Here is a 22,597-nt window from a genome sequence, read left to right on the forward strand (position 1 = left end):
TCCTAAGTTTTCCCATGGATGAAAGGTGGGTTGTAGCGGGCGGGGAAGGGCATAGGAATTGTGGTTTTCAAAAAGATCCAAAGGGATAAACCATGGGTTCCAGGCCCAATAGGATTCCAGCTTCCTTGCCTTGTCACTAGCATCCTGGGACGGTGGGTCAGCCCTTTGCTGGTCACTTGGGCCACTGTGTTTTCTGGGGGTTAGGCTACGGTCTAGCCTTAGGAGTCCTGGCGTGCAGAGTTGGAAGTGTCTTTGGTGTACACAGCTCCTTCCTTCCCTTTTGCTGTGCTTGGTGTCACCTGATGCTCTGTCCTTCCCCTCCATCCTGCCCTCAGCAAGCACTTGCCTGTGTGGAGGCTCCTGCCCAGGGCACTGGTATTGTGCCCCTGAAGCCTACCAGTGGGCCTTGGGATCCCACGGGAGGGGGAATGTTATAGGCTGAGATGCTGCCATCTTTGGCACCGCCAGCCAGGCGATAGATCAGCAAGGTGCTGGGGACACCTGGCGAGGGATCACTGGTGGAAAGGTGGCAGCGGCCCAGCTCCCAGGGTGGCCTGGAGCCCTCTGTGATTGGAGGCCCCTGCTCGGCACACGTCGAAGGGCTCCTTTGCTCAACCTGTGCCTTTCTGGGCTCCTCGCTCTCTTCCTCTGGGGCCTGGGGCCTCAGGGCTGTAACAATACCTGCACTGGCTTCCCAGTGGGTGGGTGTTGATTGGGGTCATTGGGTGAGAGGCAATGGCTGACGACACCCACCTTTCCACTCACCTTCCCACCAGCCTGCGGGATGTGCTCTTTATACTCTCAGATTGGCATGGGTGCCTCTACGTTATCGTCCCTGCCCTCACACTGGGGAAGTGACAGAGTGCACCCGGATTACTTTATGTCCCATTTTCCTGAAGAGAAATCTGAGGTTCAGACGGGGGTGGGGGCATAGGGGGCATGGCTCACACAGGGTCACCTGTGGTGTGTGGCGGTGGCCCTGGTCGCAGGAGGACCAAGGCCACACAGGCTGGGCTTGCCATTAGGAGGCAGTGGGAAGTGGGTCTGCTCTGCGGCTGAGGGGGGCTGCTCAGAGAAGCCCGTAGGGGTACGGCTGGAGAAGTGTGCCCCACCGCTGAGATGGCACAGGCGGCTCCAGCAATTAGCGACCAATGAAGCCAGACCGGCAGGGTGGCATTCCAGGGCCCTCTTGCCCAGATCAGACTCAATTACAGGGTACAATACCCTGCGAGGAGTTCTGGGGTAGCTGCCTGCACATGCCATGCCAGGTTTCGGGGGTGCTTCTCTTCCTGGCTGCAGTAGCTCCCTTTGGGACCCTGCCTTATATCTAGATGGGCTAAAGCCACCACTTTGGTCTAGGGGACTGACTTCTTGGGGGAGAGACCACATCTGACGCCCACTTCTCCCTCAGGGCATTCAGTCCAGTTCGCTCCCCAAAAGCACCGCCCTTTGTGTCCAGTCTCCAAAGCTCATGGGTTGGGGCCAGGGTTCTGGCTTCTCATGAATCCATGAAGCTTCCATCGGTTTCCCCCCAGATTCTCCCTGGCTGTGGCATGAAGGACAGGCAGGCCTTACCTCGGGTCTTGTTTTCTTTCCGAGGCAGTGAGATGACCCTTCCTTCCTGAAGGTAGACAAAGAACTGGTAGCGATGGAAGCCAGTGTGGGCCGGTGGGGAGGGAGGTTGGTAGCCTATGGGTAGAAAAAGGAGAAAGGTGGGCACCATGTCCCACACCACCCAGGGTGGAGCTCTGTGTTGTCCCATGGTCACTGCTGACAGTCCTGGGGTCCCAGCTGAGGGCTTGCCCCATGCAAGCCATGAGATACCTTCAGCATCCTCATTGAGGAAGTACATATTTTGAGGGGTGAGCATGGGAGCAGAGGTGGTCCAAGGGGAAATGCACTGGGCTGGCTGGAAGGTCCTGGGCGCTGGCGCAGCTCCCAGGCCTTTCTGGGCCTATGGGTGTTGGTATTGTCCTGTTTTTGCTTTAGTCTGTCCTGCTGGATTTCCTGCCTCAAGAGAAACCCATCTTCCTCTGTGAATATGTTTGGCAGTGGATTCTTATTTATTTTTTCAGCATTTCCTTATGAACTCAATCTCCAAAGAAGTCAATTTCTTGGCTGCATCTGGGGGATCTGGAAGTGGTTACGGGGGTGGGTGGGACGGGGTTCAAAGGTTTGATCATGGGAGCTGTAGGAGCTGGGCGCTCGGGGCACTGGGGAGAAGGCCCGTGTCCCACCCTTCCCTTCCCCTCCAGGATGCTGGCCTTTCCTAAGAGAGAAGTGGGGGGACACCTCTTATCCTTCGCCCATGTCTATGCAGGAGAGGGGGTGGCTGGCCCAGCCTGGGTCTTGCAGGTTGGGCCTCGTTCCAATCCTGCTTTGCCCCTTCCTACTTCCCTTCCTTCCCTCTACCTCCCTTTCCAAGGAGAGCTAGACTGCAGGCAAGACTCTCCCTGCGGTGGGTGGGGAAGCAGTGTTTGCAACAAGGATGCTGCTGGGAGCGGGTATCGGTGCCTTACGGCTGTGTCCCCTCCTCCCCTCTCCTGACTGCTAAACAAAAGCTCGACTTGCTGCTTGGAGCTGTTGGAAGTGTCCTCATCATGCACTTCCGGCCACCATGGCCTCCAGCATGCCAACAGCCGGGGGAATTCCTGACTATTCATCTTTCCCTGAGTCTTGGATAGCAGATCAGTTGTTGTTGTGTGTGTGTGCGCGTGCACGCGCTCAGAGTGAGAACAGAGCAGGGTGTGCCGGGAGCTGTGTGAGTTTGTGTGGTTCAGGGTCTACACCCGGGGTAGATGTGTGCATGAGAAGAGCTGCTGTGTAAACGGCCTGACGCTGTCTTGGAGGGTCTCTGTTGGTGCATGTGTGTAAACGTGGGTAAATCGGTGTTTCTTCCCAAACGCTGCCTGTGCAGAGAAAGACCTCCGGGCATGGTGGGTGCTGGAGAGTCTCCCCATGTGCTTGGGTGTGGGGGACGGGTGTGACGGGTCAGTTTTCAGGGTGGCCGCTGGGCATGTGGGCTGCCGAGTGCACCTGAGGGTGGGCATATTCCACGCTGCCAAGCCTGGCGACCACAGTTCTGTGCAGACACATCCGAAGTGAGGACTCACAGGTTCTGTCATCGGGAATCCATCTTGGGGGAGAGGGGGACCGACCCCCTCGCTAGGGCTCTCCTGAAGAACCCCCCCTTGGAAACCTCCAAAGGTAGAAACATGAGGCCTGAGGAGGACAGGAAGGGGTTCCCACGTGCTGAGCCACTGCCCTGGGCCAGGCCCTGGGCTACTGCCTCCACATACGATGTCTCTTTTATATTCCCCACAGCTCAATAAGGAAACTGAGGCTCTGAGGGGTTAAACCAGGCTGACAGGAAGTATTTGTGCTGGGATTTGAACCCAGGCCTTTCTGTACCCAAGCCCATTCTGCCTCCCAAGACAAGGAGGCTGGGTTTGGTGCCCAGGCCTTTGCCAGGGGCCAGCTCAGCATCTGAGAATCCCCTCCAAGTTGAGTCAAGGGCATATTCGGGGTGGGGGGAGAGGAGCTGAGAGGGAGAGGAGCTTCGGGGAGGACGGGGTCAGGAAGAGGTGCAAGCTCTCCAGGCAGACAGACCCCTGCATTGAGATGCCGGCTCCACCCCTCACTAGCCAGCTGGGTGACAGGTGCAGGTTGGTCTATCTGTGCCTCAGTTTCATTTTCTTTAAAATGGAGACACTGACGACAGTGATCTTAAGAGGCAGTTGTGGAGATGAAATCAGGGCATACAGGAAACTCTTGGGCTGGGTTTGCACATTATGAAGCAGCAATATGAAGTTATATTGTCAAGATTTTTTTGTGTGTATAGAGACAGGGTCTTGTTCTGTCACCAAGGCTGGGGTGCAGTGGTGTGATCGTAGCTCACCGCAGCCTCAAACTCATGGGCTCAAGCGATCCATCTGCCTCAGCTTTCTGAGTAGCTGGGAGGTGTGCATCATGACACCCAGCTATTTTTTTAGACGTTCTTGTAGAGACAGGGTCTCGCTGTGTTGCCCAGGTTGGTCTCTAACTCCCTGGGCTCAAGCTGGGACTATAGGCATGAGCACTGCACTGGCCTGCATTCAGGATTCTTGGGTTGTCACTGATGCCCTGGCTGGGGGCAGGGGTGCTGGAGGGTCTTACCTGTTATTTCCTGGCCCTGAATCTTCCCTTTCTTCATGTCGGAGCCCTGAAGTAAGAGACAGACAGGGCCGTGGGTTACTCCTGGGCACCCTTTGTCCTCCCGAGGGAGTGGGATTGAAGGGGGGAGGATATACCGCTGCTCCTGGGAGAGGTGGCTGTGGGGTTTTGGACTGGGTACTTCAGGGGGTTGACGGAGGGGGACAGACGTAGATGTTGCTGAGGGTGGCCTGGAGGTGAGGATGGATCACCCAACCTCTGGGCAGTCCTGATATCACTCTTCCCAAAGGGCTGCCCTGTGATCACCATCTGCGCCTGAGACTGGGCACAGGACATAACTGTCAACCTGTGGGGTCTGGCTGGATCTAAGGGAGGTGCTGACGGTTGCTAATCAGCCCATCCTCTCAGGAGGGAGGACTCAGCTTTCTCTGGAGCCTTTAGAACTGCGGTTCCCCAGCCCCAGGTTGCGGATGGGTACTGGCCTGTGGCCTGTTAGGAACCGGGCTGCACAGCAGGAGGCAAGCTGCAGGAGGCGAGCTGTGGGTGAGCCGATGAGTGAAGCTTCATCTGTATTTACAGCTGCTCCCCATCGCTTGCATCGCTGCCAAACTTTCCTGAAACTAGCCCCTGCCCCACCCCACACCAGGTCCATGGAAACTGATCCCTGGTGCCAAAAAGGTTGGGGACCGTTGCTTTAGAACATTAGGCCAGTGGCCGTCTGAGCAACTGGGAGAGGAAGGTAGGCAGGAGGAGCTTCTGCCCTCACCCCCTCCAGCTGACTCAGCCCACAACACTGGGGTAGTTTCTTTGGCCACTGGGATAGCCTCAGTTTCCCTCCTTCTCTTCCTTCCCTTCCCCACCCCCCTCAGTGTCTGTGGGATAATGAGGTGATCCTGGGGGCGGGTGTTAATTATTGTTTGTGCAGGACTGGGAGATGCTCGGATGAAAGGGACTGGAGCCAGGGCCCTGGGTCCGTGCCAGGGCTTGGGGCCCCAGGCCATGCCAGGGACCCTGCGGCCCCTAGGTGTGAGGTTTTATAGCCTTAATGAAGGTGATTAGTGTGGCTCTTAACTGAGTCTGCCAACACTTAACTGTGCCCTGGCCACCTTTCCCCCAAGCCTCCCAGAGGTGCTCATGGGATGGTGGGAGGATGGGGAGAGTGTGAGCAGTAGAGGAGGGGCAGGCTAGGGGAGGGTGAGACCCAGCCCATAGATTACAGCTTACTTTTTACAGAACTAGAGCCCAACTTGCCCATCCCAGAACCCACTTGGTCTGTTCCCCTTTGGACTGCAGCTTGTCTACTACTGTGCTCACTTTGGGCCTCTTTGCCAGATACCCCTTTCCCCGGGCTGGTTCCTACAGGGCCAGGTCCCCTCTGGCCAGGAGAAAGGGCAGGAGGCTGGGGAAGGGTGGATGCCTCCCCCATGAGAGCCCCTCATACTTTGTTTTCTTCCCCGATGAGGGTGAGATCTCTTCATTTTAACATCCTAGCCTTCCTCCCTAACCCCACTGTCAGGTCAGGAACATCCGGGAAGCCTTTGAATTCAGTGCCCCCCTTGTCCCCAAGAGCGGTGCACACCTGACTCTGCCTTGCCCCTCTCTCGATGTAGTGCCCTGCCCCCTGCCCCCCCCCCATTTCTGGCCTGGCAGTACCCAGGGCTGGCATTGTCCAGGCCCAGGTGTGGCTGGCATTGTCCAGGCCCAAGTGTGGCCAGGGGCTGAGAGGCTGGGCCTGGGATAAGGACATGGCTTGGGGGGTGGAAGTCCCTCTTCTCCATGCCTATCTCCTCTTCTGGGACAGGAGATGAGGACCCAACAGAGACCTAGCAGCCCTGCTCTCCCCAAACAGCTCTTTTGGCCACCCTAGCAAGACACGGTCCAGGGGCTGCGCCCAGGGAAGCCCGGCCCAGCTCCAGCTGCGCCGGGCTCCTCAGCCTCCCCTCCTTCCTTTCCAAGTCAGCCCAGCCAGCGGTTTGTTTAAACAAAACAATAGCAACCTAAGCTGGCTGTTTCTTCCCAATTCCCCAGGGGCTTGGGTCCCACCCAGAGAGAGGCCGGGGAGGGGGAAAGGGTGGGGACTGGGGCCGGCAGGTCAGGAGTCGGTTCGTGCTGAGCTGAGCCGAGCTGGCTGGAAAGTCTGACGTGCCGGCTGGGTCAGGGTGGGAAGGCTGTCCTTCCCCTCCCCTCCACTCCGGGGAGCTTGTGTTCATCAGCAGGGGCCAGCTTGGCAGAGACTGTGCAAACCCTTGGGTTGGGCTAATGACATGAGCCACCAGACCTCCCACCACTGTCCCCAGCAGCCCCACTGACCCTGTGCTTGACTGGACACTGATGGCACTTAGGCTGTTCAGCAACCCCCCCCCCCCATCCCCATTTGGTCCTATGCACAGGCACTGCTCCTTATTGGAGGGAAGTACCTGAGGGGATACGGTGGCAGAGGCCCCACCCTCTATGTGGTCAGTGTGGCCATTCTTTACTCAGGTTGAAAATTGGCTAAGCTCCTGTCGGCCATAGCCCTCCCTCACTCGCCAGCCCTAGGGGGGGCTTACATTTCTACCATAAAATCACACCTGGTAGGGACCTTAGAAAACTAAATTCTAAAAGGTGAGAAAGTTGGGCTCCAAAGAGGTCAAACTGCTTGTCCCGAGCCACACTAGCCTCGAGAGGAAACATCACACAGTGTTCAAAGAGGAAGGAGCCCTATACTCCAAGGCCTTTGAGACAGGCTAGCTCAAGGTCTCGTGCCTTTTGACCTCAGTGCTGTCCTGTGATCTTTCTGTGACATCGCAACAAACTCGTTTCTCTGGGAGGCACCAATACTAAAATACATAGATATTATCTGGAGGGCCGGGGCTGCAGTGGAAAAGGGACCCCCCCCATATCAGCTCTTCTAAAATACCTTCATGGATTAGAATATCACATCCAACCTTCAGTCACCCTAGAAAGCTACTCTGTTGGGTGGATGAGATTTGGGTAAGTCTCAGGAGGTAAGAAGGGGAATCCGTAGCCCAAGGCACTGCCCAGAGTTGCTGGGCCGGGGAAGTGCCCTTCGGGGGCGGGGTACAAGCCCAGCATTCGAGGACCACTGATGCCACACCTGTGGGGTCTGAGCAGAGGCCGGCTTTGGAAGGAGACCCTGCAGGATGGAAAGGACCGCTGAGAGCTCTGCCACACCTTGGGCTTCCTCCCCTCCAACCTGCTGCCTCTCCCCGGCCCACTTGGCCTCCAGGTGTGCTCGGTCCTCTTTTGGATGGGTCGGGCATAGACCAAACCTCCTTCCCCTTACTATAGCTAAGACATGCCGACATTTTCAAAAGGAACTTGTCTAAATGCTAAGGTTAGAAAAGGAAATACAGTTGGCTCTTGAACAACACGGGTTTGAACTGTGCGGGTCCACTTATACACAGACTTTTTTCAACAAAAGTCACATTGAGTGTGTCTGTCTCTCCTGCCTCCCCTTCCACCTCCTCCACCTCTGCCACCTCTGTCACCCTGCCACCAACGACTCCTCTTCTCCTCCTCTTCCTCAGCCTATTCAAAGTGAAGATGAAAAGGATGAAGACGTTTAGGGTGATCCCCTTCCACTTAATGAACAGTAAATATATTTTCTCTTCCTTATGATTTTCTTAATAACATTTTCTTTTGTCTAGCTTATTTTAGTGTAAGAATACGGTACATGGTACATACAACATATGACATGTATTAACATACATGTTAATCCACTGTTTGTGGTATGGGTATGGTTTCCGGTCAATAGTAGGCTATTAGTAGTTAAGTTTGGGGGAGTCAAAAGTTATACTCAAATTTTTTTAAATTTAAAAGTATTAAGGAATACAAATGTCTTTGTCATATAGATATATTGTATAATGTTGCAGTCACGGCTTTTGGTGTGTCCATCACCAGAGCAGTGTTCATTGTACCCAATAGGTAGGTTTTTATCCCTGAGCCCCCCCCCTTCTTAGTTCCCAATGTCCTTTATACCTCTTTGTGCCCAAGTAAGCCCACTGTTTAGCTATTACTTATTAGTGAGAACAAGTGGTGTTTGTTTTTCCATTCCTGAGATATTTCACTTAGGATGATGGTCTCCAGTTCCATCCAAGTTGTTGCAAAAGACATTATTTCATTCATTTTTATGGCAGAGTAGTACTCCATGGGTGTGTGTGTGTGTGTGTGTGTGTGTGTGTGTGCACATACATTTTCTTTACCCACTCATGAATTGAAGGGCACTTAGGTTGATTCCACGTCTTTGCAATTGTGAATTATGGTGCGATAAATATTTGAGTGCAAGTGTCTTTTAGATAAAATGACTTCTTTTCCTTTGGGTAGATACCCAGTAGTGGGATTGTTGGATCAAATAGTGGGTCAAATATAGTCCTCTGAGGAATTTCCATACTGTTTTCCATAGAGGCTGAACTAATTTGCAGTCCCACCAACAGTGCATAAGTGTTCCTTTCTCTCTGCATCCATGTCAGCATCTATTGCTTTTTGATTTCTGAATAATGGCCATTCTGACTGGGGTAAGGTGGCATCTCATGGTGGTTTTAATTTGCATTTCCCTGATGATTAGTGATATTGAGCATTTTTTCATGTTTGTTGGCCATTTGTCTATCTTCTTTTGACAAACTTCTATTCATGTCTTTTGGCCATTTTGTAATGTTTTTTTTTCCTGCTGATTTGTTTGAGTTCTTTGTATGTACTTGAATTTTTGACTGTGCCCCTAACCCCTGAGTTATTCAAGGGTCAAATGCAATTACAGAAATTACAAATCAGCATGGATGTTGTTGGATAGCGATCCAACCGATTGATCTCACAATGTCCTGTGCATGGGAAGGGCAGAGGTCGTTAGTCCCATGGGACTGGAAAGAAAGCAGAGAAGCTCCAGCTTCTCAAGGACAGGACCTGCATCCTGCCTATGTTTGTAACCCATGAGATGCCTGGCACACAGTGGGTGCGGTACACGTTGTGGGTACCCTGGCTTGTCCCCTAGCCCTTGCCACTTCAGTCAGCCCCACTTCCAACCTCTATTCTTTTTTTTTTTTTTTTTTTTTTTTTTTTTGAGACAGAGTCTTGCTTTGTTGCCTAGGCTAGAGTGAGTGCCGTGGCGTTAGCCTAGCTCACAGCAACCTCAATCTCCTGGGCTCAAGCTATCCTTCTGCCTCAGCCTCCCGAGTAGCAGGGACTACAGGCATGTGCCACCATGCCCGGCTAATTTTTTCTATATATATTAGTTGGCCAATTAATTTCTTTCTATTTATAGTAGAGACAGGGTCTCGCTCTTGCTCAGGCTGGTTTCGAACTCCTGACCTCGAGCAATCCGCCCGCCTCGGCCTCCCAGAGAGCTAGGATTACAGGCGTGAGCCACCACGCCCGGCCCAACCTCTATTCTTTATGTCACCATGGGGACAGCCAGAGAGCTGCATTTTCTGAGACCTTTCATAGACTTGAGGATCCAGGGACACCCCTCCCTCACCCTGGGGAGCCCCTTAAGTAAAGCCTCTTTGGCTGGAGATGGGGACAGGGCCCGGCTCATTGCTAGTCTCTGTGGGGATGCTGGCACAGTCCCCTCATTCCCCTTCAATTACCTGCAGGCAAATACCCGTCTACGTAGGTGTTTGTGAAGGCCCCAGGTACTCAGGCTGGCTGTCCCCCAGAGCACAGGGTCAGTAGCCCATTTCCTCGAGCAAGGGAGATGATTTAATCTCTTCACCCACCTCTTCCCATTTGGACAGGAGGATTCAATTACTTCTGCCTGGCTGCAAACTCCTGTCTGAGTGGGAAGTTTCACTTTTTTGATCTCTTGGGGTGGGGATGGGGGGGGGTGGGAGGATGGGTATCAGAAGAGTCCCTAACTGGGAAGGAGAAGCATAGAAAGGTGCCCTGGAGAAGATAAAGAGGAATGGAGGGAGAAATGAGCAAAACAGAGCACGTGGGGGAAATGGAAGAAGAAAAAAAAAAAAAAGGAAAATAGAAACAGAGTTCCAAGCTCTCTGACACTGGCACCAAACGAGAAAGCTCCTTGCTGTTTTGCACAGCTGCCTGCAAGCTGCCAAGTGGCAAAGGATCCAGGAAAAGGCACAGGATTGGAAAGTGCTACCCAGCAATCTGTGTATTCTGCAATTAACAAAGGGTAAGTGAGTGGAAGGCCTGACAGCTTCCAGGCTCTGAGATCCCTAGGGGCCACGGCTACCAGGTCGCCTAATGCCAGCCCGGGAGACTGGGGCCTGCTCCTGGGGGAGGGCTTCCAGTCAATTAATCCTGTGCCCTTCTCTTCTGCCCTGGGGCTGGGGAAAAGAGGGATGGCCACCGAGGTGGGTGGAATGAAGTCTGTGGGAAGTATTAAGAAGGAGACACAGACCTGAGCCCTCCTGGGAGCTGAGCACTTCTAGACTCCAGGGTATAGAATGGCAAAGTATTTTGTGTACCAGTTTCCTTCAAGAAATGTCAACATCAAAGACGTGATAGGCTTCTTCCTGGCACCTTTACAGGCAGTGGGGACAGCATGGTGAATACTGTCTTTAGAAGATGCCAACGGAACGGATGGGCAGCAGAGCCTGGCATCCTGACACAGACTGGCAACAGGACCCCTGGGCTTTGATTCCTAGTTTGGCTTCAAATCTGGAGTTGGTCACTTCCCCAGTCTCCAGATGCCAAAATGGGATGGAGCGGGGTGTGACTGAGGGAGAATGATTTGTTTCTTGGAGTAAGTAGTTTCTCAAGATGAGAGGAGCTTCACCCAGAGCCTCGCCACCCTCCATGACACTAGGTTAAGAGTGAAGATTTCCCAAGGCCAAGGTAAAGGCTGTCTGTGGCTTTAAAAGTACAGGCTGTCCAGGCCCTTTGTCCCAGGCCATGTGGAAGTGTGTGTGGTTGCTGAATAAGTCACACTGTCTTCTACCTCTGTGTATTGATGGTATCTAGCACAAATTTGACCCTGAGGAATGATGGCTGGGGAGCGGCATAGATGAATGAATGAGCAGCTTTGTGTTGGAGATGGAAATATAAATAAGACACAGTTCATGGGATCGAGCAGCTTATGGCCTAATGGGGCAGATAGGTCAACAAAGAAATACCTATTACATGCCTAAATAATTGAGGTCTTATGGGCACTGCTGGGAAAGCACAGGTGAAGGAAGATAGAACCACTTGGGGGTGGTGATTGTAGAAAGCTATTGAAAGGAAGGTGTACTTTGGGCCTTGAAGGATGTGTAGGAGATTCTCAGTTCTCCAAAGGACAAGATAGGGGAAGGAAAGAACAGCTTAAGTGGAGGAAGCTGCCTAAGCAATGTATAAATGTGCAAAGGAGATATGAGGAGATTTTGAATGACTTGGCAGCCTGCTGCAGCCGGAATCAGCAGGTGTGTCTGCAAGAGCCTCGAGATAAGGCTGGAATCCTGGCTGGGGTTAGGCTCCAAAGACAGACAATGCCTCTGATTTCTGAGAGTCAAAGCTACCAGCAACCTAAACCTTGGGTCCACGGATCCCAAGCCAGGCCTTTTCTGTTTTCCAAATGCTCATGAACTGTGTACTAGGAGGGTCACCAGAGGAGGCTGGCTGAGCTGCCTCTCCAGTCCAGAAAGGATGTGGGTGGGGCCAGGCTTTGGGACACTGGCCGCGTGGCAGGTCAGAGCAGGATGCAGCTGAATTCCATCATTAACAGCCTCACTCAGAGCAGGTGAGTCTGGGACCCTTGACCTCAAGCACCTCCCTTTTACAAACAGTAACCTTTTGTTTCAAATCATAAAAGGACTATATGTTGTTCATTATATTATGGAAAACATTTAAAACAGAAAAACACTAGAAAGAAAAAGAATCCCCTGGATCAACCACACAGTTATCAGAGATAATTGCCCTGAGAACATTCCTCCTTTCTTTGCATCTGGGTTCCAAAGCTTCTGGTCACACAGGTGCCAACTTTGAGATCCTGGCACCTGTGGGACCTGCACTGTCTGGGGCTCCCGTCTGTCTGCTCTCGGGGACCTTCTGCTTGGGGAAACTTGCCCGAGTTACTTTCAGTCCCTGAAGCTCAGAGGGTGGGTTGAACCACAGGAAACTGTGGTGCCACCTGCCTGCCATGGGTCACTCATTCTCTCAATGTGGTTCAGGGGTGGGGGAGGAGGAAGGTGGGAAGAAGGAAAGGGATAAAGGACACAACGTATGGTTTTATCAAACCTGTTCCACTTAGAAGTAGACAAGAAATAGTAAGATAGGTTAAAGATAAATATCAAAAGTTGATAGCTAAATATGATTACCATGCACTGGCGTCAGTTTAGGCTAAAGGCTGCTCTTTCTAGACACTCACAAGTTGAAGATTCTGGTAACAACATCAGGTCACTGGAATGCCTCACTTATCTGGAACCATGTAGGGAGTTGGGTGTCCCCATGAATACATTTCCCTGATATCTTGAATCTTGTATTTTTAGCTCCCCAATTCCTTTTATCCTAACTATTTTGGATAGCCATCTTCTTAGAACGTTAGTTCTTGTCTTCTTAAACACACTGCACAGGCATACCTTATGTCATTTAAACACCATTGTGGCTGTCACAGTGAATGCCAATTTTGCACTTTGCTGTGCGGCTCCAGACTGCAATGCTGAAAAGCAAATAAAAAGAACGGGCCGTGCAGCCTTCTACCTGCTCCTGCCTCCTTAGGGGCCGGTAAGTCACTGTTTATGTAGTGGTCACCACATAAGGAAAGGAGCACTGCCTCTCGAGGAGCACGTGCTGTGTAGCAGGCATGTCGCCAGGGTCTTTACCTGAGTTCACTCACTCTCGTCCCTGCCTTCCAGGCAATTCCCCTGCGAAGGTGCAGGAGCTCCCCGGACTTGGAGGGCAGAGGCTGCTGCCCTGCTGGAGGAGTGGTGCTTCTGGTCTGATTTCTGGCAGCCACGAGCACTAGGGGAATGAAGCCATCCAACTGGAGCAGCCCAACTTGAGGAGTGACTCGGCGCCTAACACAGCCGTTCTCCTACAGGACAGCCTGGGCTTCGGTCCAATGTCATTACCAATTAGCTACATGACTTTGAGCAAGACACTTAATTTCACAGCGTCTCAGTTTCCATACCTATAAAGTGGCGATGATAACGATACCTGCCCTGGTTTCCTCACAGAGTTGTTGTGAAGATACACTTAGGAAATGGAATGTTCTAAAGGCCCACAGCACTGTCCATGTATAAGGGTCATTACTGAGCTGAGCTCCGGGCTGAACTCTGGAGTGAAAGTCCTGGAGGCTACCAGGGTGGGGGCGGTGAGGATGGGGATGCTGCCTCCATCCAGTCTCAGAGCCTTGGAACCCATCCTGCAAAGCCCCCTGGTGGGGCCAGCCTCATGAGCCTAATGGCTGTGCCGTGGGCTTGGAGGTTACTCAGCTGTGAATGTGGGGCCTGTCCCGCTGGGCCTGTACTCACCCAGGGTGCATGGAGCGAGTGGCACATCATGTTTATTAATATGCTTTGATGAGGGGCATTAATATCTCTTAATGACACCATCTGAGCCCAGCCTCCTTGCTTCTCTCACTCCCTTTCTCTTTCCCTCCATCCCATGGAGACGTGCACTCTAACAGTCGGAGACCCAGGGCACACAGAGGAGGACCAGGAGCAAGAGCCATCATCCCAGGAGGAGGGGCTCGGAACGGGGGTCTAGCCCCAGCGATCAGACAGGGCAGCCCAGGTGGGCAGCAAGGAGGAGGCAGCTGGTGCTGTTCTCAGGTGGAAACTTGGCCAGAAAGTGCTTGGTGATGGGAGCAAGGGAGCACAGCAGTGGCGAGACTTTTCCAGGAGTGGCGGGAATGGGAGTGGCAGAGGCTGAGACGGGAGAGGCTGGGCTGCATCTGAGGGGGCTGGGGGAGCTCGAGTCACACACAGTCATGCACTTAGACTCACAACACACTCGCACACTCATAATATGCTCACACGGTGCACATGCACCCGCACACAGCCACATACGCGCTTGCACGCTCTTCTCCCAGGCAGCCTTTCACTGTGAGTGTCAGGCGCTGAGTGTGGTGGGGAGCAGCGGGGAAGGGGCAGTTGGGAAGCCAGTCGGTGGCGAGGCTGAAGCTGGGGCCATGGGATAAGGCAAAGCAGGTGTGAGACTCTCCAGCCCCCTGGCAGGGGACCAGGACAAACAGATGACTGGTTAGGGCTGAGGGCTGTGAATAAGGACTGAGGGCTCTGTTACCCACCGGGGTCTGAGACCTGGGGGGCTGTACTGGAGGGGAGTGGGAGAGGAGACAGTCCACCAGGAGGTGGGGCCGGGTATGTAGGAGGCAAGGCACAACAATTAGGAGAAGGTGCAGTTAATCCCTAAAACAAACAGGGCTTGGGAAACTGCACTCTGAGCAGGGAGGAGGGAGCTGCAGGGCTAACTCCTCAGCCCAGGCCTTATCTCTCCCCATCTCTCATCACCAGCACCCAGTCTTTCTGGCTGGGTGGCTGCACCCCCAGGAGGGGTGAAGGGGTGGAACTGGGGAGGCCAGTGAGCTGGCAGAGGCAACCCCACCAGACCCAGGCTGCTGGGTGAGCAGGGGGCACCAGTGTCCAGAATCTCACACCCCTGGGCTCCCGAGGTGGCTATGCTTGCAGGAGGCTCCCCCAGATTTGCAGAGCATCTAGCTCAGCAGTCTCTTCTTGCCCTTGGCTCTAGCAATACTTCCCTGTCCCCTCTACCTGGCTAAGAGGTGACCCTCGGCCCCCAAGCCCCCACCCATCCTGCTCTCTATTGCCAACCAGGAAAGGGGCTACTCTGCCTCCCCATGTGCCATCTGTGAGATAAGGCCTGGACTGGGATGGGGCAGAGAGGGGAGCAGGGAGGGGCCTTTGGGGCAAGCGGGGAGCAGCAGGTGGGGGACAGATTCTCAGGGCCTGTTCTCTGCTTCGTCTCTGCCCTTTGCCCTATGTTAGGTTTCCATGCTCAGCTCTGGTGAGGAGAGAAAGTATAATCTACACTTTTGTGCCTCTTCTTTCCCTCCCCACAATGGGCCCAGGCTTGGGCTGCCCTGTGCAAAGGAAGGAAGGAGAAGAAGGGACTCTCTGGAAGAAAAGTCGGGCATGTTGAACAAGAAAAGATGCTGGCAAGATCTGGCGGCTCCGCGAACCCCTGTGCTCATTAGGAAGTGTGACATGAGCAGAAACAGTCTAAGTACCGCTCAAACCATGTCTTGCTCTTTCTGGAGGCACCGACAGCCAGCCTGGCCCCAGTGCCTGGGCCCTGCTCCCTGAGTGGGGGCCTCAGAGCAGCAGCACCTGGGGGCTCATTAGAAATGCAGACTCTCCACCCTGACCCAGTGAATCAGAGTCTTCCTTTTAATGAGAACCGGAGGTGATTCATGTGCACACTAGTCCGCTCTCAGGACCGACCTGACCTTCCTACCCGATTCCCTGAGGTGTCTGGGCCAGGGAAGGGGACTCCTCATCAGACCTGTGGTGGCAGTGATGGTGGGAACCATCTGAGCTCTTATTCCTGGCAGTGTCCCCTTCCTTGTCTCTTCCAGGCCCCGGAGCACCCGTGGATCACCCTTCTGCCATGTCCCCAGCTCTCAGGTCAGATCATTCAGACTGGCTGGCCCCCCAGGGGGCCGGAGGGGCTAGGCCAGGACTGGGAGGCCTGAGGCCTGGTGTGCCCAGCCTCTTCCCTTTGCCCCACTCAGAGCCACAAGTGGCCCCTGACCCTGGGCATGCTGTTCTGAGCCTTCGAGATCCTGGGCTGGGCACACAGGGGGCATCTGTGGGCTCTGGACAGACCCTTGGCGCTCTTTCCCCCAGACTGTGCTCTCCACTGGTGACCCTATGTGAGGAGGGGGTGCTCATTCCCTGGCATCCCTGGACCTTAGGGACTTGGGGAAGAGATGGGACAGAGGGGATGAGGGAACTGTGGTTCTCCCTGTAGCCTGCAGACCAGAGGAGGGCATGGGGGCAGCCCAGGTTGGTGGGTCCCAGGGCCCTGGTCCCAGCGGGAGGCCTGCAGCCAGGTGACTTCCTCTGTGTTCTCTCCTCAGACATGCCCACGTGCGCTGCATCTCTGACACGCTGCCATCCTCACTGGCCTTGGCCATTCCAGGGCCAGTGTGGTGGGCCTTCGTGTCCCTGCCTGCCTGTGTCAAAACCAGGCTCCTTTATCTGCACCAAAGGACAAGCAAACATGGCCCACCACAGCCTGCCAGGGGCTGGGGCCCTGCGGCCATCCACAGGGACCAGGGCTTGTTCTCACCCTGTTGTGTCACTTTTTACAGTGCCCAGCAGGCAAATGCCAATCTGGAGAGCTTGGCAATTACAATGAAAAACAACCGAGACTGAGCTCAGTAAACTCCACCCAGAGCCTGAAGTTGCTCCCATCGTGCCTGGAGTGCTTTGGGGACTGACATAACCCCAGGGAGAGGAAGGGAGGTCCTGGCCCGCTCTGCCAGGGTCAGATGACCCTGGGGTTACTGTGCTGCCCCTTTAGCAGGTGGGCGGCTGTTAAGGGCGACTCAGCTGAGCCCCCCAGGCGACAGGAAGGTTTGCGTGCAACGGGAGACTGGGCTGGAGGCCGACTGCAGTGCTTGGCTTCCAGTTTCTGCACAGAACACTGTCAGTCTCAGAGTGTGTTGAAATGGGTCTTTGCACAACCCTGAGCAGGGTCCAGGTGACAGTGCCCAGGGGCATGAGGATTTGGGGGGAAAGGGGACAAGGTGACAGCAGGCAGAAGCCCAGGGAGGGTCAAGAAACGGCTGCAGGTCTCCCAGTGTAGGGCTCACCCTGCCTCCTGATCAAAGCCCACCATGCTCTAGCAAAGGCAGGGCCCCCATGCGGCTGGGCCTCAGAGGCCTTCCACCTGAGGAGTCTGGGATTCTAGAACGCCAGGCCCATCCCTAGGCTGTGCTGCAGGGAGCCGGGACAAACTTCTCCCCAGAACTTTTTGTTGTGAGCAGTTAATTGCCCTGGCATCTGAGGCTGCAGAGCACACAAGCAAGGGGCCTTTAATGAATGCAAACGACAGCTGATTAATCTGCCAGCTCCAGAGCCCCTACTCCTCTCTGTGGGGTCTGGCCACGCTCCATTCAGCCTCGAAGGCCTGCAGCAGCAGGGTGGGCGCCAGCCTATTACTGCGGGCGCTTCTGGCCCTAATGGGGATGAGGGCAAGCCCCCGCCCCTCCTCGGTCCTGTCACACATGAGGTGCTCCCAGGGTTGGCCTGGGACAGTGGGCTTGCCCCCATTGGACTTTGTCACTGGGTGTTCCCTACAGTGATGTGGTCACCTCTGTGGGGACAAGAAGGGGGCAGATTGCAAGGGGAGACCCAACTAGCTGCTCAACGGGATGTGTGCAAATGGATTAAATTTAGGGGGTAGTTGGGGGTACTGCCTAGACAGCAGCAAATGATTTATTTTCCAGTCTCCCCCTGAATGTGGCCTTGAGAAAGCAGCCAGGCCGTCAGCTCATTCGCCTCATGGGAAAAGGCAGAGAGAGGGCTGGGGCTATAGAAAGAGTCCCCTCTTTCCATCCTACTTCACAGGTCCTGCCCCGGTCCTGGTTGATGTAAACTCAGCCGTATCTGTTGAGCTCCTGCCAGGTGGCATGCTGTGCCCCTGTGAGGGTGACCTACTGTCTGAAGCGACAGGAGTCAGGAGATGAGGGCAGTGTGGTGAGCACCAGGAAGAGGAGGCTACATGAGCTCTCCACCAGCTAGTGGGGCTTGGGAAGAACTGTATGCTGGGATGGCATTGCCCCCATGTGCCAGACTGGCTACCAGGCCTGGGCTCTGAACAGGGCTTCCCTGTCCCCAAGAAGCCCCAGGCCCCTATCACATCCTCCTTGAGCTAGTGGACCCTCCCCTTGGGGGGTGGGGCAGTGAGAGTCAGGCCTGGAAGTGGAGGCCACTGACCTTCTCCAGGGCAGGACCCCCTACCGGAAGTGGAAGCAGAGCTCCTTTTGGGGGAGAAACCCCCTCCATTTCTACTGCAATAAATAGGGGACCGAGCTTGGAGCCTCTAATGACGGGGTTGGGGTGTAATGAATATCCGTGTGCTCGTAAAACAGGCTAATGACAGCCCTGGTTTCATGGACCCCTTTCATCCTCACATTTCCCAAACCAAAAGGGACCGTCCTGGGGGCTGAGGCCTGGAGACTGGTGGCAGCCACAGACCACAGCTGTTTGGGGAGGGAGCCCACTGGGTCCTGAGCCCAGGCCCTGCAGGAGGCTGCCTTTTCCTCCTCATCCCTTATCAGGTTGAGACAGCCTGAGGAATTTAGGTCGAGGGCTGACAGCAACCGGCCTTAGGAATTGGGCAGGGGACGAGGAGGGAGTGAACATACACCCTGATTCCTGAGAACAGTGTCGACACTTGTGACACGTGGAGGCAGAGAAAGAGCATTCATTCAGCACTGCGGCCACACCACGCCCCCTTCCTCTGCCCAGGCACTGATAGGAGCTCCCTGAATCATCCCAGCCTTCATTCCAACACCTGAGAAGAACTTGACTCTGGGGAGGGCGGGGCTGGCCGGCTGATTCACCAGCAACACCTGTGTTTTGCTTGGGAGGTCTCCCGCTCAGGGACCAGCCAAGCCTGACCCTGTTTGGCTTCTCGGAGCTTGGTGAGATCACAGCCCCGGGGGTTGTGGCTGCAGGCCAGTGTGACCTGCTATGCAGGGAGTATTTTTAAAGAGATACTTGTCCCTGTGTTCCCAGGACTTAGCTCCATGGGAGACTCAAGTTGTTCTTTGAATTCTGCCCCCCCCCCAATTTAATTGTAGAACTTGGTCAGGGGAACATAAAATCACTTGGGATAAAATGTGTACTGGGAATCAACAACCCAATCCACTTGCCATAGACAAGCCCCTGGGAGGTGGCCAGGGGGTCTTGGTGACTAACAGCACCTGACAGAGGTGGAATGGGCAGAATCAGACCCCCTAAGCCCCCTAAAGATGAAGAGACAGAGTTATTTGCTTTCTCCAGTGTTCTGGAACTGCCCTAACTGTGGTCTTCTGGTCAGAGGCTGGACAGAAGTTAGGGCCCCATGACAAGGTCTGCCAATGGCAAGAGACTCATCCGTGAGTCAGCCTGCAGCCGTGCTGTTCCTGCGCTGGCCGCCCCTGCCTTCGGGCTCTTTGCAGACAGCTGGGGTGAACAGAGGGCAGAGAATCCCAAGGATGCGGCTCCTTGTGCCCTAACCAACCTCCCTTCTCGTGTGCTCCCTCCTTGGGGACAATCACCCTCTTATAATGGAGTGGAGACAAAGCATGGGGTATACAGAGCCCCTAATGGTAGGAAAGGAACATTTAGAGGCACAGCTCCTAAATCCTTGGTTGGGGAGAGTGGAGAGCAAACAGGCCAGGTGAGTCACTCAGAGGTTGTGTCATGGTAGTTAGACAGTAACAACAATGTCCCAGACCTGTAGCCGGCACTCTCCACTCCGGGCGTCTCAGGTACTTGAGCACCACCTTCCCATTGAATCCTCCTTCCTGAGGAGGCAGAGAGGGCAGAGGCATCGCCCTAGTTTGCAGCCGGGGTGTGCAAGCCTTTGAGAGGTTAAGTGACTTGCCCCAGGTCAGAGTTCCAATCTGCTGCAGATCTGCGACTGGAATCCAGGTGTCCTGGCCCGTGATCTGAGTCCTGATTCACAGTCAGTGTGCCTTTGCCTGAGCCTCAGAACAAAGGGGCTGTGTTAGGGAGTCAGCTCTGAAGGGAAGAGATGATTTATTTCCCCTTTGGTGGAATTTCTCTGGCGACCCTGGACTTGCTCAAGTTGGGTGGAATGACCAGTCTAGATCTTCCCAAATCTCTCCTGGATTATGCCCAGGCCTGGGGGTGGAATGCTTTTATGAGATAGGGGCAGGCCACGCTCTCCAGCGCCCTCTTGACTTGGGGGAGCACAGTGCCGTGGTGGGGAGGGCTGTGAGAGGTGTGGGCTGTGATGAGTCAACCCAGCCTAGGACCCCACAGGGGCATTGGCAAACTGATGGGGGAGTGAGAGCTGGAGGGAAGGGGCCCTGGGGCCCAGTATCTAGAGATTCCACCTATCCAAGGCTGGGAACCCTCTTCAGGGATCTTGTCTAGCTTCACCAATAAGCGTTGATGAAGTTCCTTGTGAGCTTGACTCAAGGATTTTCTTAGTCTCAAGTGCCCTGCTCTGATTCTCTTTATCTTTCCAGCCCACTTCACACTTCTCTTCCTTCTGTGACCTTCCTCAATGGCCCTTCTCCCAGCGCTCCTCCCCTCAGTGCTTGTCTCTCTGTGATGTGGGCCCCACTCTGCCAAGAACCACAGCTGTTTGTCCTTCTGCCTCTCCTCTGACCATGAGCAATTTGAGAGGACCTTGTCCCCGTTCTCTGTCTCCTGCCCATAACTTAGGAGGGAGACACACAGCATCTGGGGCACGAGGGGAGGAACACACGCACACCAAGAGTCTGCCTTGCCCAGTTCTATATCCACTGGTGCCCTTAATAATCACAACAGCCCTGCAAGGCAGGAAACTGAGGCTCAGGGAGGGTGGTGCCTCGTCCACGTCATTAGGCAGCAGAACTGGAATGTAACCCAGGTATTTCTGATTTCACAGGTGATGCTCCTTGCCAGGCTCCATGATGTTTCTCAAGTGTTTGCTTGCATGTGGGAGAAAGTGACAAAATGGACTGCTCATGTGTCTATGGAATCGAATCAAAGTGCTGTCCCTTGGTCTGAAAAACGCACCCAACTCATGACCAGGGGGGCCTTTTCCCATTACTAGATTCAGCTTGCTTTCTTTTTCTTCCAAGAGACATTGTTTGCTAAAGGGTGCTGTGAAAAGGACGTCAGGGTCCTCCCTGTTAGATGTGCCCCCCCCAGGGGAAAAGAGCAAGGGGCGTCTCTCTGCCACCCCCAGTGCTCAGGTGTGGAAGTCACCTGGGGGTGCAGAGAGCAGGGCTGATCAGGGAACAGGGCTGATCAACTTGGAAGCAAGTGGGCTCTGTAGGTGTGAAAACCACCAGATGCCGTCTCTTTGACCCCTGGCTGGCTGAGGGGGTCTGTGATTCTGGGCTCTGGCCCTTCTGCAATAGGTTGGGGGACAGTGTCAGTCTGCCTGGGTGGGGGCAGCAGGTCGGATCTTTGCCTGGAGGCTGTGGCTTCCCCTCAACTCTTAATCCAGCCTCTCCCCTTTCCCTTCTCTGTTCTGCCCTTCTTCTCCATCCTTCACAGGGACCTCAGCCCTCTATCGGGGAACAGACGTCTTCAGGCCACGTCATCTCCAGTCTGCCTCCCCCCAGATCGGAGCGGTTCAGTACAACATCGTGCGACGGTAGCAATGTTCTCTCTTTGCACTGTCCTATAGAGCAGCCACCTGTGGCCTTCAGACACTTCAGAGGTAGCTAGTGCCACAGAAGAATAGAGTTGTAAAAAAGTTATTTAATTTTAATTAATTTAAATTGAAATAGTCATACAGGGCTGTGGCTCCTGTACTGGACATCAGAGCTCCAGGTGATACCAAGTGCTGGCCTCCCAGGAGGTCCCTGGGGGCCCCCTACACTCTTCTTGAGGCCCTGCCACCTCGCCCAAGTGCCTCTGTGTGGGTCCAGCCTCCCTCCCTATCAGGCACCCGTGAGGGAACATGGAGGTCTGGGTTCTGAAATAGGACCTGGGTGAACTTGGGCAGGTCACTTGATCTGTGGCCATAGTGGCCTCTTCTCTAAAATAATGGGGATCATTTCATGCAAGCCTCAAGGTTTCTGTCCAGCTCTCAGGTCTACATGCCTTTGGGCAAGAGCCTGCTATGATAGATCCGAGTGAGCCAGTGTGGACAGCAGGGCGGGCAGGCGTGCAGGCATAAGTGTGTCTGTGTATGTTGTGGGTATGCACACACATGGGGGAGGGGGTGTGGGAGGCAGCAGTGAGACTCTAGGGGATCCTGCTCATCAGCCTGGCTCTGCCATCCTTAGCAGCCCAAGACTAGGAAAAGGGTTAAAAGCTCCACAGTTAGTGGGAAGGTTGCGCCTGACTCTAGCCTTGGCAGGCGTTTGCCGGCTGCCTGGCCCGGGCTGTTGCAGCGATGCCCAGACTTCCGCTTTGGCCATAAAAGTCTCCCGGAAAGCCTTCCCACGGAGGCCCCAGGGGCTTTCTCAGGGAATGTGTGAGTGTGTGTGCACAGGCCCCGTGGAGCGGGAGCCCTGGCACTGGGGGAGAGGTCTGGCCCCGCTCGCTCGGGTGAAGACAGGAGGAAAGGCTGCTCTTTCCCTGGACTCGGGCCCTGGCTGATGCAGTGCTCAAACTTATAGTCAACTTGAGCAACTGGGCACATGCACGCACACACGTGCACACACGCGTATGTGCACACCTGGTGTAGGGAGATGTGAGGAAGGCAGACAAATTAGCCACTGCTGCTCTGCCCTCCTGCCAAGCCTCTGCCTGCGGAACCTCTCCCCAGGTCTGGAGGGAAGAGAGGGATCCCTTGAGAGAGGGATCCAAGCCCATGGCTGAGGTCAGGTGGGCCATCAAAGAGGCCC

General features: G+C 54.5%; 1 protein-coding gene and 1 long non-coding RNA gene across 2 annotated transcripts in view; one reads left to right on the top strand and one right to left on the bottom strand.

The window, feature by feature from the left end:
• Window positions 1-22,597, bottom strand: part of PEBP4 (phosphatidylethanolamine binding protein 4) — a 196,608-nt gene that overhangs the window by 8,430 nt on the left and 165,581 nt on the right. The window contains exons 5-6 of the mRNA XM_075997215.1: window positions 4,156-4,201; window positions 1,576-1,689 (exon numbers count right to left, since the gene is read on the bottom strand). Coding sequence (XP_075853330.1) covers window positions 1,576-1,689; window positions 4,156-4,201 — 160 coding nt within the window. The remainder of the gene's footprint in view (window positions 1-1,575; window positions 1,690-4,155; window positions 4,202-22,597) is intronic.
• Window positions 9,968-17,278, top strand: LOC142864097 (uncharacterized). Its single transcript, XR_012914695.1, has 3 exons — window positions 9,968-10,279; window positions 15,134-15,689; window positions 16,145-17,278. It is a non-coding gene; the product is annotated as an uncharacterized LOC142864097 (long non-coding RNA).

The sequence above is a fragment of the Microcebus murinus genome, chromosome 24 (assembly GCF_040939455.1).
Source record: "Microcebus murinus isolate Inina chromosome 24, M.murinus_Inina_mat1.0, whole genome shotgun sequence".
NCBI lineage: Eukaryota > Metazoa > Chordata > Mammalia > Primates > Cheirogaleidae > Microcebus > Microcebus murinus.